At 37.8% G+C, this 17,497-nt stretch overlaps 1 protein-coding gene and 1 long non-coding RNA gene across 3 annotated transcripts in view; one reads left to right on the top strand and one right to left on the bottom strand.

The window, feature by feature from the left end:
• The window catches only part of LOC144049021 (uncharacterized), a 12,800-nt gene extending 11,678 nt beyond the window's left edge, over positions 1-1,122 (bottom strand). The window contains exon 1 of the long non-coding RNA XR_013293467.1: positions 796-1,122. This is a non-coding gene — a long non-coding RNA (uncharacterized LOC144049021). The remainder of the gene's footprint in view (positions 1-795) is intronic.
• On the top strand, positions 1,040-17,497 carry rnf122 (ring finger protein 122). 2 transcript variants are annotated; one of them, XM_077561577.1, is made up of 6 exons: positions 1,040-1,406; positions 7,477-7,633; positions 13,120-13,165; positions 13,237-13,278; positions 13,385-13,467; positions 15,310-17,497. In XM_077561577.1, the coding sequence occupies exons 1-6, from the start codon at positions 1,382-1,384 to the stop codon at positions 15,419-15,421; spliced, it is 465 nt and encodes a 154-aa protein (XP_077417703.1). In that variant the 5' UTR covers positions 1,040-1,381; the 3' UTR covers positions 15,422-17,497. The 2 variants fall into 2 exon arrangements, with proteins under 2 accessions (XP_077417703.1, XP_077417705.1); XM_077561579.1 differs by having other exon boundaries at positions 1,258-1,406; positions 13,388-13,467.

Genomic DNA, 17,497 nt, shown 5'->3' with positions numbered 1-17,497 from the left:
TGTGTTACGATCAAGAACTAGAAATGACACAATAGAAAATTTTCATTAATTTCATGTAACTTTATGGGAAATGTTATATTGGGATATATAGGTCTTTATTTAAAATTATCCGTCATTGTTTTTTCTATTTGAGTACTTTTACTGGTATCGGTCTGAAAAAATGCGATATCAAACATCCCTGTAAAATACATTGTTTCTGTTGCGGGTCATTTTTGACCCATTTATTTAAAAGTGTTAGGGTCCAGTCACTCATGCATCTAAAGTTTAATACAACTCCTACACTTTCAATAATGGCTTAAAATTTATTTTCTTTTTTATTGAATTACTTGTTTTATTTTATTTTTATATTGAATTACTTGTTTTATTTTTTTAGAGTGCAGATGTTTATCTTTTCAGTTGATTTAATTTTTGTTTAATTTGGGAGGAAATTAAATATTTAATTCAGTTGTTTTAATTTCATTTTATTTGATAGGAGTCAAAACATTGCCAGAAAACAATAATAAAAATACAAATAAAGTGCTTTTAAAGTAAATAAATACCGGTACATTCAATTAAATATTTAATTTAGTTGCTTTAATTTCATTTTATTTGATAGGAGTCAAAATATCGCCGGAAAATAATAATAATAAAAATAAAAAATAAAGCGCTTTTAAAGTAAATAAATACCGGTACATCCAATTAAATATTAAATTTAGTTGTTTTAATTTCATTTTATTTGATAGGAGTCAAAACATCGCCAGATAATAATAATAATAATAAAAGTAAAAATAAAGTGCTTTTAAAGTAAATAAATACCGGTACATCCATCCATCCATTTTCCAAACCGCTTATTTAGTTCCTTATTGACGAGACGGCCGGCTTTGGAAGAGCGGTTGATGAGTTGAGTGGCGTATTTGTCCTCATCTTGAGCCGGGAAAGAAGTGGAGGTCAGACGGAGGACGAGTTTGGATGTTGGAAACACAACTCCATGCGAAGCGCACGCACATTGGTCCCCACGCACGTCACTATCGTCCCCGCGGGTGGGAGGGTGGGGCAAAAGTGGGCGGGCGAGAGCTGTTTAAAAATATATATAAAAATCGAGCCAGTGTTCCACTTTGTCTCTCCCTCAGATGCTGCTGGTCTCTCCGTCCGTGTGATGAACCCTGCGTGACTAATAACAGAACCGGGCCGACAAACTCGAACGTTTGCGCAGTGGTCACGCGTGGACGAAGCAGAGGACGATGCAGCTCGGATCGTGAGCGCTTGTTCTTCATCTGTTATGCTCTTGGCTTTGTTGGGTGACCTCATCTTGGACTGCCGGGCGCTTTCTTGAGGTCTGCCATCCGCTTGTTTGAAACCACAGTGGGATCTTCTAAGAGAGACACTCCCCCCGGATGCATTGATGCACCCCTCTCAGTGGTGCAACGGTAAGCATAACTCAAAAAAATAAAAAATAAAATTCACATGCAGACGATGTGTTCATCGCACGCAATAGCATTGGGCAGTGTTCTTATTGATTAGTGATTATAGGAAGATGCATAACAACCATATGAATGAGCTTGCTTCATTTTGGGCGAACAATTCGTCCCTTTGTGCTGCTCAATTCCCCTCCTGTTTTGGAGGAGAAACAGTGGAAAGTGTAGCAAAAGAATGGCATTCAGCACTCAGGGGTGCTTTGTTGTCCATCTATTATCAGTGGTGGGTTCACGTTTAATGATTAAAAAATAATAATAATAATAGTGGGGGCACCAGGATAAACCCCAATACAGTTGCCTCACATTTTTTACGTTCTGTATTTGAAGCTACACGCACATTCCAAAAACATGCATATAGACTTAAAGTTGTCCACATGTAATTAAATATGAATCTATTGGCTATTTGTGCTACGCAATTGGCTGATGACCAGTCAAGGGTGTACCCCGCCTGCCACCCCCAAAGTCAGCGAGGAGAGGCTCCAGCTGACGCTCACCCAACATGAGGACAAACGGGATTTAACTCAGTAACTGCCTATACTGTGTATGAAGTGTAAAGTGTATCGAAAAGGGAGTTACTCAGTCAGTTTCCCACTGTGGGGTGTTGACTTCACATCATGGTTCACTCAAGGACGCAACGTTTGCTACACAAGTTAAAAATGTTCATCTCGTTTTCTAATGTTTTTCTTTTTAAACCCAAAGAGGTTTTGTTTGCCTTCACTGCCGCCTTCCTCAGAAGCTGTCCACAACTGTTTCCTATATGTTCTCTAAAAAGTTTTAATGGTTCTCTAACAGTTTTAATGTTTTTTCTTGTTGCAAATACATTTTTAACATGTTCAAATTTTCCTTGCAACAAAAAAAACCTGCAAGGACATTTTTAACTCACTTCACTGCCATTGACGGCTATAGACGTCAAAAATTCATTTGATCTATTTCTATTAGTTAATTTTTTTTTGCCGCTTTTGTTAACGAGAGTTTTTTTATTGTACATTTAGAACAGACATAAAATTTGTGATTAATCATGGGTTAACAAGTGAAGTCATGCAATTAATTACGATTACATTTTTTAACCACCTGACACCCCTAATTTTTAATTTTTTAAAAATTATCGCGTCAGGCGGTTAAATTTTTTTATTGTAAGTAATCGCATTGCTTCAATAGTTAACTCATGATTAATCGCAAATTTTATATCTGTTTAAAATTTCACAATAACAAATATTTTTTCTAGGTTTTCATACTCTTGTTAACAAAAGTGGAAAAAATGTTAAACTACTAGAAATAGTTTAAATATATTTTGGACGTCTATAGCCGTCAATGGCAGTGAATGAGTTAATATGTTCAAATATTCCTTGTGACCCCCCCCAAAAAAACTATTAAAACTGTTAGAGAACCATTAAAACTGTTTAGAGAATGTTTGCAAACCTTGAAGGAACCATGGCAAACCCTGACAGGAGCACACAATTTTGAATGTCGCGACAAAAAAACATTAAAACTGTTAGAGAACTATTAAAACTGTTTAGAGAATGTTTGCAAACCTTGAAGGAACCATGGCAAACCCTGACAGGAGCACACAATTTTGAATGTCGTGACAAAAAAACATTAAAACTGTTAGAGAACTATTAAAACTGTTTGATAACGTTTCCAAAACCCTGACGAGAGCATGCATTCTCTATCTTCGCCAACACTCGCTAACATTCACCCCTCAGTGAGATACGGGCTTAAGGGGCGGCATGACTCAGTGGTAGAGTGGTTGTCTCCCAACCCAGAGATTTTGGTTCAATCTCTGGCCCTTGTGATCATGTCAAAGTGTCCTTGAGCAAGGTACTGAACCCCCAGTTGCTCCTGATGCTGCGTTACCAATGGGTGAATATGATGGTAGTGTGAAATGCTTTTTTGGGGTTTGTTTACAAAAAATACTGGAATTTTTTTAATTTTTTTTATATCATGTTGATTCATACACATACAGAGACACCTAGAAAATGAATCCACAACAACGTTACAAGAATTTCAAGATAATTTCAGCAGCAACTGCTGGATCTGGTGGTCTACTGCCGGCCATCTCTTTGCTAGCACCATGTTTGTGACAACACTACATGTCATCGCCATGTTTTGGGCTCAACCTACTTTCTCGCAGCAGCAGAAGCAGGCTTCGACGATCCTCCTCTCCTCCTCCTCATGTGAACTGTTGAATATTTGATGGTGTCTTTGGTGCACGCAGCAGCACTCTTGTGTGTAAATAGGACAAAACCCCGCCAGGAGCTGTTGGAGGAGATACGGAATCACACGGGGGCTTTCCCAGCGTAGTTTGTCTAGCAGGCAAAAAGTATTGGATCTTTCTTTTTCTGGTGCATTTGCTACTGTTATCGCTATAGCAACGCCCCCGAGTGTGTCCATATATAGGGCAGCGGTCCTGCAGGGCTCGAACCATCACAACAAAAAAGCTTAGTTGGTTTTTCAGGTATCTGTACTATTCAATTACGCTCATTCAGTTAATTCTCATAAATTTTTACAATTCCCATGAAAAACTTCGTATTTGCAATGTTTGCACTCCCCACCTTGACTTTCAATTGAACATTTTAATAGAGTTTGTACTTTTATAGGGGGAAAAAAATATTATTTACAATATTACGTTCGATGTGCCTCCACATGTCTAAATATGACATTCTGATTAATATTGCATTTGTGGAATGTGATTTAAGCAGCAAAATCCATCTGTTTTTACTATCTCAGTTAGGGGGGCGGCCATTTTGCCACTTGCGGGCAACTGAATATGACATCACAGTGCCTAAAGCTACATTCAAGGATAGTGGGAAGTCGGACTTTTCCGACTTCAAACCAGGAAGTGTGTACGGGAACGCTCCCTTGAACTCGGAAATCCCACTCGTGCGAAGTTGGGGGAAAAAAGTACCCCGACTTCACCGACTGACTACAATGTGACATCATCATCATGGCGACCCCTTTGGAAACACAGACCGTGAAAGCTTTTTTTATTCATTAGTGTTCGACATAACGTTTATGCCGCTAACACCCTGCATTAAATTATGCAGTGAGCAACTGAACTGTATGGAATGCTTATGAAATAAGATTTTATTTTTTGTTATGAAGCAAAATTTCGAGAAGGCAAGTTTGCTGGAGGTCAAAACTATTTACCACTATCCACCATTTTGGTTGTTTACTTTGACCACCAAAGCTTTCAGGTCGAAATTAGGAGAAGCCAACTCTTAAATCCGACTTCCAACCTTCCTCGAATGCATCATAAGAGCTCAGCTTGCGATGTCGTTACCTTGGCAAAATGGCCGCCCCTGAGATGGTTAAAAGCAGATTGGATTTTGCTGCTTATAATTCATATTCCAAAAACACAATATTAATCAGAATGTCATTTTTAGACGAGTGGGGCTAATAGAACATATAATTGCAGGGAACTTTTTTGACTTGCCCTTTAACAAGAGCTGAATCAGCACTTCTACTTTTCTTTTACTGCATCTTTTTTTGGTACAAGTAAGTGTACTTCTACAAAGTGTGAGTACTTTTGCAACTTCTGCAACACACATAGCTATCCATGCAGACAACGTTGGATGAAGAACATACGTGCACTCATGCGTGTGCAGCGCCGTGATAAGCTTAGAAGGTGCAGTACGCTTGACCCAGATTTGCTGAGTGCGTGCAGTAGCCTCGCAGGTGTCGTCAGCTTGTTCGCCGCCACCTTGTCTATTAGTGTTAATTTATTTGTACGTGCGCACCTTGTTGCCAGTGGTGATCGCATCCCCGCGTTGGATAATGAAATTGTTTGTTGCGGTGGATGTCGACCGACAGCCCGTTGATGAGCGCCGATTAATAGCTCATTCGGAGAAGAATGGAGCGCAGAGGCGTCCGCTATCGATCCACTCGGAGCTTCCAATTTCTGCCGGGGAGGTGGGAGTTTAAATGCCACGTTATTTTTGTTGTGTGGGTGGAGATGGAGGCAAAACCTTGATATATTTGAAAGCGGGCGGAGGAAAAAGATTGCTAAAGGTCACCATCCATCCATTCATCCAGCCACCATCCATTTAGTCATTTTTCATCTTATCCCTTTTTGCCATTGATCTTTACATCCATCCATCCAGGAATGCATCAATCAAGTCTTCCATACATCGGTTTTGAATGTCTCTCTCATATCTTTGTGGCTGAAAAGGTGTACCACAGGGTCAACTCCTAGGTCCACTACTGTTGTTTGTCAGTGTCCTCTGAAAACTAGCATCCATCCATACATCCTTCCATCATTTGTCCATCCATCCATCCATTCTTCCATCATTTTCCCATCATTCTTCCATCCATCCATCTGTCCATCCATCCATCCTTCCATCCATCATTTGTCCATCTATGCATCCATCCACCCACCCATCCATCATTTGTCCATCCATCCATTCGTCATTTGATCATCCATCTATCTATCCATCTTTCATCCATCCATCATTCGTCCATCCATCCATCATTCATCCATCCATCCATCATCCATCTATCATCCATCCATCATTCATCCATCCAGCCATCATCCATTCATCCATCCATCATTTGTCCATCCATGCATCCATCCATCCATCATTTGACCATCCATCATTCTTTCATCCATCCAGCCATCCATGCATCATCCATCTATCCATCCTTCATCCATCCGTCCATCCATCCATCATCCGTCTATCAATCCATCCGTCCATCCATCCATCATTCATCCATCCATCCATCCAGCCAGCCAGCATTTGTCCATCCATCCATCCATCATTTTCTCTCTTCCTCTTATCTTTATGTCTGGAAAGTTGTGCCCAAAAGCTAATTTATTTTTTTCTCCCAAAAGCTGTTCCCCAGATTTGTCTTCTTTATGTCCACTGTTGTTTGCATTGTGTACAATTTACATTTTTACGTGGATGGCAAGACATGAAAATCAACTGCCCCATTATCTTCAATTTTGAAGTATGAGTGGTTGTTTTTCTGTGATTTGTATAAACAACAATTCAGCCACTTTCACACCTATGGACAATTTAGAATCTTCAATCAACCTAATATGCACGTTTTTTTTTGCAAAATGGGAGGAAAGCTGGGCTTTGGGGAGAACATGTTGCAAAGCTGATGTAAGATGGCCAGAACAGAGATTTGAACCAGAATCTCAGAATCTTACATTTAATGTCTTGGATTTCCCTTCTAAGTCTGATACTCTTGTCCAAATACATCAGTAATCTCTGATATGTCTAGTAGGCCTACTCTAACCTTATATGTACAATCTTGCATCCATTTGTATTCATCCAAACATGCCTGTATAGATTGATCCCTTCAAGAATTCGCTTATGCATGCAACTCAAACCCTTCTGTCAGCAAATCAGTGATTATTATTGACATGTTCAACAGGCCTCGACGCAGCAAACATATCGCTTTTGTTACACAAGGCCAGCTATGCATGCCTCGTTTTATCACTCAGTCCCCCCCCCCCCCCTCCCCGACAGTACTCTTCCTGTAACCTTGGCGATACGGCGATGATCTCTTTTGTGCTTGTGCAAAGAGCGCTCAGGAATTGAGCATCAAAGTAAAGCGCGATGAGACAAAGGAGGGTCCTTGTAATGGAAACGCCATCTGTTTGTGGCGGAGTTCAAGACTTGAAAACAATGGTTTGTTCAGTCTGAGGGGAGTGCGGCGTGGGCTGAAGCGTACACCGAGATCATTTGAAACTTTGTATTACTTTTTTGTAATCAGAGGTCATGATCATTTGTTCTCTGGTTGACCCCTGGGCTGGAACTCTTGTGGAAGAGGGAGGAATTATCAGATAGAAGTTGATATGTTTAGATGGCACTTAAGCTCATTGAAAATGTAACTCCATAAACGCCCTGTCCAATGACATCCACTTTGTTGCTGACAAAATCACTCTCACTTTCCTATTTCCATCAACCTGACATGCTCACGATTAATTAGTTCCATTTTAATTGCGCATGCTAATTAGGACTACCTGGAGGGAAATTCAATATCAACTCTGTTAAGTGGCCTCTCTGTCCTCACGTAGGCTGCTTCTGTGGTCTGGCTCTGGATTATACCAACAAATCGTGCGCCATGCCGCCCATCACCTTCCAGGACCTGCCCCTCAACATCTACATGGTCATCTTCGGCACGGGCATCTTCGTCTTCATCCTCAGCCTCATCTTCTGCTGTTACTTCATCAGGTGAGGACATCGGGTTGGAAATGTTACAACGTTAGTTCCATGTGAGAGGCGCGTTTTTTTTTTTTTTTTTTAATTTATTTTATTTTTTTTTACAGAAGAGCTCAGTATTGTTCATTCGATTTGACATCATCATTGCTCTCCTTTTTTTTTTTTTTTTTTTTTTTTTTTTAAACAAATCAATTAAAAAAAATTTAATAAATGTTTTTTTTTTTTTTTTTTTTTAAATACATATACATATATATATACATATACACACATATATATATATATATATATATATATATATATATACTTTTTTTTTTGTATGTGGGTGAGTATGTGTATGTGCGTGTGTGTGTGTGTGTGTGTGTGCGTGCGTGCGTGCGAGCGTGTGTGTATTCATCAGTTCACCTAAAGCCCATTAAAAAAAATCCCATACTAATAATATAATATAATAATAAATTGCCAAATGCAGAAACATCAATGTAAGTTATCACGATGTAGTGGCTCTCGCTAACAGACAGAATTAAGTAACCAGAATTAGGTTAAAAAATTCTATATACGTAGACCATGTTTCTATAAATTTTGATATTTGGTTTTTATTTGAGGCAGATATTTTTTCCATTAAAATGTGATTTATGAGGAGGTTAGACCATTGGTCGATATTCAGAGTTTGTTTATTTTTCCAGTTAACAAGAATTGTTTTTTTAGCGATAGTAAGGGCTACAAGTGTAGATTGAAATTGTTTATGTGGTAAATCAGTTGTTGTTAGGTCACCTAGCAAACACAAGTTTGGAGATAAAGGTATCCTACAGTCCAAAATAGCGGAAAGTTTTTCTAAGACTTTAGTCCAGAAATACATAACCGGAGTACATAACCATAAAGCATGAACATAAGTGTCTGTAGTGTTTTGTAAGCATTGGAGACAAATGTCGGAGTCTGAGAGTCCCATTTTCTTCATCATATATTGAGTAATGTATGTTCTGTGAATAACTTTATATTGGATAAGTTGTAAATTTGTGTGTTTTGTCATTTTAAATGCGTTTTCACAAACTTGAATCCAAAAGTCAGGTTCCGGTGCTATAGACAAGTCTGTCTCCCATTTCGAGATGGGTAAAGACATTTTATCAGTATATGAAAGTAACTTATATATTTTTGAAAGTTTTTTTGTTGTTGTCGGAGAAAGCTTGTTAATATCTTTAGCTAAAACAGGCGGTTGGAGCGTACCCCGAAGTGTTGGAATTTTTTTCTTTATCATATTTTTAACTTGTAGATAATGTAAAAAATTTCCGTTTTTTATATTGTATTTTTGGAGCAAGGATGTATATGATATAAACATATTATCTGAGAAGAGATGGTGGAGATGTGTAATTCCTTTCTGCTCCCACACAGCTAAATGAAACGGTTGGTTGTTAAGTTGAAAGTCGGGGTTATGCCATAGGGGAGAAAGTCCACAGGGCTCCACTTGGGCTTTTGTCAATTCTAGTGCCTTCCACCAGGCAGTCACGGTGGCGGAAATCATTGGGTTTTTAAAACAATTATGGCGCTTAATCGATGTTGTAATAAAGAGTAAATCTCGAAGTCTGAGGTTATTACAATCCTTCTGTTCTAGTTCCAACCAACAGTTAGTGTCTCTGTTGGGTTGTGCCCATAGAACGATATATTGTAGCTGGTTAGCTATATAGTAGTACATAAAATTTGGTGCCTCTAGACCACCTTTGGATTTGCTTTTCTGAAGAGTAGATAGACTAATCTTTGTTTTGTTTTTGGAGGGGGGCGAGGGGGGGGGGGGTGTAACAGGAAGTGAGGCAACAGGAAACCTCCTGCTGAAATGTCACCATGTGCGTTGAAAGAATTGTGGAAAATACTGAAAATAAACAAAGCAGTACATCCAAATAAAACAGCTGCAGTTTGTTATAACACACTTCTGTCAGGCTACTTTGCATCCGAGTATGGTACAGGATACACGCTCCGTATAATGCATAAAATATATAAAGACGTTATACCAATGGACTGAATGGATAGATAGATAGATAGATAGATAGATAGATAGATAGATAGATAGATAGATAGATAGATAGATAGATAGATAGATAGATAGATAGATAGATAGATAGATAGATAGATAGATAGATAGATAGATAGATAGATAAGCGAATGCCCTAGTTAGCTAGCTAGCAGCTAACTTACTAGATCGATAGATAGATAGATAGATAGATAGATAGATAGATAGATAGATAGATAGATAGATAGATAGATAGATAGATACACGAATGCCCTAGTTAGCTAGCTAGCAGCTAACTTACTAGATAGATAGATAGATAGATAGATAGATAGATAGATAGATAGATAGATAGACAGACAGACAGATGCTAATGATAGCAAAACATCGGATGGATGATAGACAGGCAGACAGAAGATTGATAAATGCTAATGATAGCAAAACAGATAGACAGATAGACGGATGGATGGATGGATGGATAGATGGATAGATGCTAATGATGATAAAGCATCAGTTTTGGTTAGCTAGCTAGCTAGTTGAGTCAGTGAAAATCTTCAAGGTTTTTCATTTTGTAGTCGACTATAATGTGCTGAAAGTTGAGTTGAAGTCATCTAATCAATGATGTCATTGATATTTTTCAGCACAGTACAGTGGTCCTCAATTATTTTAACACCACCGACTGGTTTCAAAGACTTTTAAAGACATATTTGACAGACGGGCATAGAAACCAATACAAGCACGTCATTGCTGATAAGTAAACATCAAGCAATAAATGTTGATGCGGAGTAGAAAAGTCGACTGCCCTTCACATTTTGAAGAAATGCTGTCATATGTTATAACTCCTTGTAAGAATATTGATAGACCCTCAAAGACCTGGCACACTGTGGTTGACTAAACAAGTACCATTGGACACTATTTGAGGAATTGCTCTCATATTGACTCCATGTATGAAAAACAAATTCCTCTGCTACAACATCAGCCACACTTGTTACAAGTAAAGTTATTAAAAGCCCCCGAATTGTTTGTCAGGTAGCTCCCTCATAAAAACCACGTATGATGGCTTCATCATGAGTCATCAGCGGTGAGTCACTTCCTGTGCGCACATTAGCATGCTGATGGTAGAGCAGGCAAGGAGGGCGACAAAAACGCTTCATTTACAGCGCGACTGATTCATGTGATGAATGCGCAGTGATGAATGCCACTCTTTGTCGGGTAGGGGGCAGCTTTCCCGTTATCCCTCTGACAGGTTCCTTCTCAGTCCAGACTCTGCTGCATGGTATGTGGTGGTGGTGAGGAGGGGGAGAAGTCTTTTTTTTTTTTTTCTGGAGAGCTCAGTGTTGCTCATTCATCATGTCATCATCATTGCTCTCTCTTTTTTTTCTTTTTTTTTAAATAATTTTTTTATAGTTCTTTTATTTATTTTTTTATATATTTTAAAAAATATATATATTTAAAAAATATATATATAATAATTTGTTTATATTTTTTTTTATAATTTTTTAATATATATATATTTTTTATTATTATTTTGTATGTGGGTGAGTTTGTGTATGTACATGTGCATGTGTGCGTGTGTGCGTGCGTGCGTGTGAGTGTGCATTCATTAGTTCAACTAAAACCTATTAAAAAATCCCATACCGTTCTCCTAAACCGAATACTTCAGAACCCAGCCAGAGCCGTGAGGCCGTCAGGAGACCCGAGGAAGGACCAAAGAAAAGAAAGGAAAGTGGGAGAAGTCTTTATGTAGCCTCCCATGTTAGAGTCCCCTTTTACATGAAATTTAAAAATGTTATCAAAGTAAACATGATCATCCTAAATTTGAGCACAAAGTGGAGTTGTTGGTGGGATCTCATGTGACTTTAATTTAAGGAGAGTTGTCCTAACAAGCATTAAGCTCTGCAGACAAATATTGACATCCAGAGAAGAACATTTTCAATTTCCATTGTTGCACACAATAGCTGAAGAAATGTCCACCGTGCCCCCTTCCACGCTTTAACCCACTTCTCATGGTCCTCTCGGCATGGGAACACGTGAAAGCTGCATCCTCGCATTGTTCCGCGTGGAGGTTCGCTCACAGCAATCAGCGCAAACAATAAGCTTAATGGCAAAAACAGCCAATAATTGTTATTTCCCTTCTTGAAACGGTCACTCAAGAAACACAGGACTTTGGACTTGGACTTGCGGCAGCACGAGGTCTGACAGTCCCAGACACTCGTGTGTCTATGTTTAGTAGTATAAAAATAACTGCGTAATCAGACACGGCGCGAGCAGTGATAAGCATCTCTCCATTGTTGCCTTTGTGGGTGGCGCGTGGATTCAATGGACTCAATTCAGCTTACACTGCTCATTAGTTGGGTCAAAATGTGAACAGCTTGATTAGTGGATTGACACAGTGGGAATTTGTACAGGAAGTTTTGGTTAGAAGCAGACATTTTGGATGAATTCCTTGACACATTTCTATGAGGGCATTTGCTTAAATGAGCCCCAATCAGAAGCAGGTATCCTAGACAGATGCCCTGACAATGAATTGCCAAGCTTTTATTGTGTTTACACCATCCAGTGTGGGCGGTGTAATGCGTCAAATTATGGCTTCACCATGAATTTTTTTTTCCTCTACCAGAAAGGGGTGTAACAAAAAAAAAAAACTGAAAATCGGCGAGTGCATCCAAATGGACCAAATCGAATCGTTCCACTTTAAATTATATCGCAATACGTGTTGAATCATCTTTGCTTTTGCATCTATTACTTTTACACCACTAATATTGACATTTACAGTACAAAGTGACAAGTTCATTCATATTGTAAAATGACAACATCATCCCCTCTGGAATTCATCCGTACTGTGTCGAATCGAATTGGAATGCCACTGAAGTTATTTGAATCGAATCACTTCGCTGTAACCCTATAAAGCCTGAACCATGGAATATATGAGAGAACATTCTGATTCTTTGTAAATATAGTATTTATTAGTCCTTTTAAAAACATTTTTTGGGGGGAAATCAACTTCTGCACTGACTGATGATTTGTGTCATATTTGATACATACGGTCACAATGCTTTAAATTCATACATTCATAACTGTCAAAAATATAATAATAAACAGACATTTCAAACTAATTAGTGTTCCTAAAAATCAGAAAGAACATTTCCCACTATTAATAAGTATAAGTATCTCTCCTTTCTCAATTGGGGCGATGCTATTTTACAAGTTCGCTGGAAAAGCCATCAGCTGGGTGATACTGCCCTCTAGTGGTTCATTTGTGCAATGTGTCAAATCAAACTCATGCAATAGAGGGCTCAAAATGTCTTACTATATACGTTTGGCTTTGTAGGGTTGAAATGAACCACCCCTGAATCATATCACACCCAATTTCTCAAAATACGTATCAAATCGTCTTTTATAGGAGACATTTGTGGAAACTATTCAACCACATTTTTTTTAACATTCCAGTACAAGTGACTCGAGAATATTTAATACTAATGTGTTTTGTCCCTTTGTCCAACAGCAAACTTCGACACCAAGCCCAGAGTGAGCGGTTTGGATACCGAGAGGTAAACTCAACACGCCTTCTCCATTTACTGTCATTCAAGTATGTGTAATGTGTGTGCGTGCGACTCTCCAGGTGGTTTTGAAAGGAGATCCAAAGAGGTTGAACGTGCACGGGGTAAGAATGCAATGTGGCACAATGGTTTGTTCTTCTGCGCAAAAACAATGGGCATAAATTCGGGGGGAAAAAAGGGTGCTGAGTGTGCTGTCTGTCATTCACGCAGCAGACGTGTGCGGTGTGTCTGGAGGACTTTAAAGTGAAAGACGAGCTGGGAGTGTTGCCATGCCAACATGCTTTCCATCGAAAGTGAGTACCCAAGTACAAGCTGTCGTTTTCTTCATGTATAACACGCGGCTTTCGTTGTAAGCAGGAAATCACCCATAAAGCAAATATTCATTCGCCTCCATTGTTATGTAAAAGCTATTTAAATCAGTTGTGCTCCTTTAGGATTTCGCAACTTCCGCTGGTAATCGCTAAAAATAGTTTCGCAGTCGACTTCCATTGTGTCTGTTGTCGGGGGTGAGTTTCCACTCTTCAAAGTAATGACGACATCATTTGGAGCTTGTCGAATTTTGTGTATTTTAGAACAATACTGAGATCTCAACACAATACCCACATTGCAAAAACATTCCCTGCGATTGGCTGGAGACCTGTTTAGAGTGTTTATAGAAAATGAATGGATAAATTACCTCATTCACTGCCATTGACGGCTATAGACGTCAAAAATTCATTTGATCTATTTCTATTGGTTTAACATTTTTTTCCCACTTTTGTTAACAAGAAAAGGAAACCCCTAGAATTGTTTTTATTGTACATTTAGAACAGATATAAAATTTGTGATTAATCGTGGGTTAACTAGTGAAGTCATGCAATTAATTACGGTATGCCCCTAATTTTAAATTTAAAAAAATTATCGCGTCAGGCGGTTCAATTTTTTTATTGTAAGTATTCGCATTACTTCAATAGTTAACTCATGATTAATCGCAAATTTTATATCTGTTTAAAATGTACAATAAAAAATATTTTTTCTAGGTTTTCATACTCTTGTTAACAAAAGTTGAAAAAATGTTAAACTACTAGAAATAGTTTAAATGTATTTTGGACGTCTATAGCCGTCAATGGCAGTGAAGGAGTTAAATTAAGTTTAATTTCATTTCATTGAATTATTTGTTTGGGTGGATGAAACCTTGTTTTACTGATACTTAACTACATTGTGGTTGTCTACAACCATTTGCCTCCATTAGCATCTACATCCATTAGCTTGCAGTAAACTGCAGCTTGGTGAGAGCTGGTTATATTTTAAAAATGAATATTCTATGTCAGGGACGGTCAACTGGCAGATCAAACTCTTAAGTACCCTCTTGATTAATTTTAGCCTACCAAATTTTTTTTACATTTTATTTATTTTATTTTTTTTTACTTTTTCCCAAACCCCAAAAAATCCTCAAATAAGGCTATTAATTGTTGGATATACGTTTTCCATGAAAAACACGGGGTAAATATGGGGAAAAAAACATCCTCTAAAAACTATAAAAAATATATATATAATTTAAATCCCTAAATATTTCAAAAGATGTTGAACAAAAATGAAAATAAAAATCTGAATATGTGAATATGCATCGATTGTATGTTTAAGTTGTAATATCACCATTAACCACTAGATGGCAGACATGGCTAGTTGCTTATTTTGCCCGGTACTACAATACGAGTTGGCCTAATTATTTTTTACGGATTTGGAATATTATAGGACAAAGAAATTATAATAATAATAATAATAATAAATAAAAAGAATAAATTAGTAGTATTATTTGGGCAAAGGGCAGGGTACAGATTGTGTTTTCCTATAATACTCAAATCTATATTTCTATCATGTGTATTTGTGACTAGAAAGCAAAGCGTGGAGAGTCTCTGTCGCCAAATTGCACAGGTGCAATCAGTGAATTTGGCGATCGATTATTGCCAACATATCCTCACTCTCTCGTTCCCCTGTTTGTACTAATCCGCTTCTTCCTTGACAATCGCGTCATGTTTTTGTGGTTTAATACAAAGTAATACAGTACAGTATCGTATGTGGAGTGTCAAAACCCGATACAGGGTCTCAAGCTCACCACTGGTGTGTGTGCTGACTGATGTTATGCGTGTCTGCAGGTGTCTTGTCAAGTGGTTGGAGGTGCGCTGCGTCTGCCCCATGTGCAACAAGCCCATCGCCGGCCCCCCTGAGCACCACAGCATCGGAACCCTGCTGGACGAACTGGTGTAACCCAACGACCCGCTTCCGGGCGCTGGCGGTGAACGTCCCGTCGCCGGGGGACCAACACCACGACGGTGCTTAGGCCTAGCTGAGCACCCAGAAACAAAATAACAAATCTCTCTTGGTGATGGATGCTGTTGCCTGGCAACCGTCCCCGAGACGGCAACGCGGCGGCGCATTCTGGTGTGGATATTATGTGCAGCCACCCACACGTCCCTCCAACAACTCGTCTTTCAATCTTCTGCGCTCACACATCTTCACATCTTCCCTCGAGGGAGGACAACAGCATTTTTTTGTGTTTGGTTGACCGGATCGATGCTACGAGACGTTCATGAGCAGAAAAAAAAGACAGTTGCGCAAGCGTATTGTAATGTCGACATGCTGTGAAGAAGACTACCTATGAAGAGAACAAAACTGAAAGCACTGTAGCAAGGGCAGACTGGATATCAAATATGGACTAATACAATGTTTCGTTTTCGTAACTTGAACTACAATGTTAAGCAGTTGAGGTAAAACAATTGTGTCCTACACGCACACTAACTACTGTATTATTTTTACTTTAATTTATCCTCTGTAGGGAATAAATTACTAAATTATTTCTGTCAGGTGGAATCCTCGCATCTCCAAAACCATTATTTTTTAGGAAATTTTCAAAATGTCTTTTTTTTTTAAGGTAATGTTATTATTCTCAATTTATATTCAACACCTGAGATTGGTCAGTAGTTTCTAAAAAAAAGAAAGAAAACAATAAATAATAATAAAATAACACACCCACAATGGGACTGACCAATAGTACCGATTTGTATAAAAAATAATAATAATTAAGTTGGCCAAATTTGGTCCTAGGAAGTTTCCGCCTAACAGTGACAAAATATACTCATAATAAAGTAATTTATAGATAATTTAAATTGAATAATATATATAATTTATAATGATGATAATAATGAAAATACATAGTACACTTTATTGAATAGGAATTATGGAAATCTATAGTACATTTAATTAAATGGGAATTTTGGTGTTTACAAATTGCATCCTAATACAGAATCTTATTGATTAAAAAGATACATTTGTTTTAAATGATCCAAAATTAAGATCCAAATTAATTTTAAATAATTAAAATAAAGTACAATTTAAGAATATGTAATTTTCTTAATAAAAAAAAATCACATTACATCACCCCCAATAAATAAATAACACTGGTCAACAGCAAAATTTCATCAGAGTTGGCTTCATCTGTTCCTAAAAATTAATATATATATTTTTTTTAATTGTTGACCTGTATTTTATATATCCATCCAGGTTCTTTTTAAACCTTTGAACGAAATGCCCCCTAAATTGTTTAAAAACACATAGATTTATATTATAAAATAAACATGTTCAATTATTCTTTTTTTTTTTTTATGATTTAAATGGTCCTTCACCCATGATCTACTTGTTTTATCGTCTATCGTTACTTGTATTCCATTCCACAACATCAGCGGCATCTAATGAGATCATATACAGTATATTGGACCTGCATGAAAAAAAAAAATCTGCATTTACAAAGATTTAGACTATAATGCTCAATTTCATAAAGTGTTATTTATTGTGGTTATAGATCATACTGAGAGGTGTTTCTAATGTTTTTGGTTACTTTACTAAACACCAATGTAAACTAAAACCACAATAATAAACATCAACTGAGTATTATAATCTACAATAGTCGCTGCTAATCTGTTACAACTCTTGGATCTCAGGAGATCGTGGAGGTGTACCTAATGAAGTGTCCCGTGACTGCAACAGCTGTTTGGTTCTATGTTGAAGACGAACGCACTTTACATATGAAAGCTCACCCCAGACGCACCACTTAGATTATTTACTGGTGCTTCTCTATTTTACATTCCACAGTTTTTTTTTTCCTTCAGCAAAACACTGCCTAAACTGAGCACAAATGTCACGAAGCACACGAATGAATAAAAATAAAAAAATAAAAAATATGTGTCATTGTGCAGCACCTGAGCAAAAGAAAATGTCGACTTTTTTGTAAAATAACTGATGTAAATAACTGGAAGCTACAATAAATCGACTTGTCTGTTTCAATCA

The sequence above is a fragment of the Vanacampus margaritifer genome, chromosome 3 (genome assembly GCF_051991255.1).
Source record: "Vanacampus margaritifer isolate UIUO_Vmar chromosome 3, RoL_Vmar_1.0, whole genome shotgun sequence".
In the NCBI taxonomy this organism is placed as follows: domain Eukaryota; kingdom Metazoa; phylum Chordata; class Actinopteri; order Syngnathiformes; family Syngnathidae; genus Vanacampus; species Vanacampus margaritifer.
Note: the sequence above shows the minus strand (reverse complement) of the source record. Positions and strands in the feature narration are given on the sequence as shown.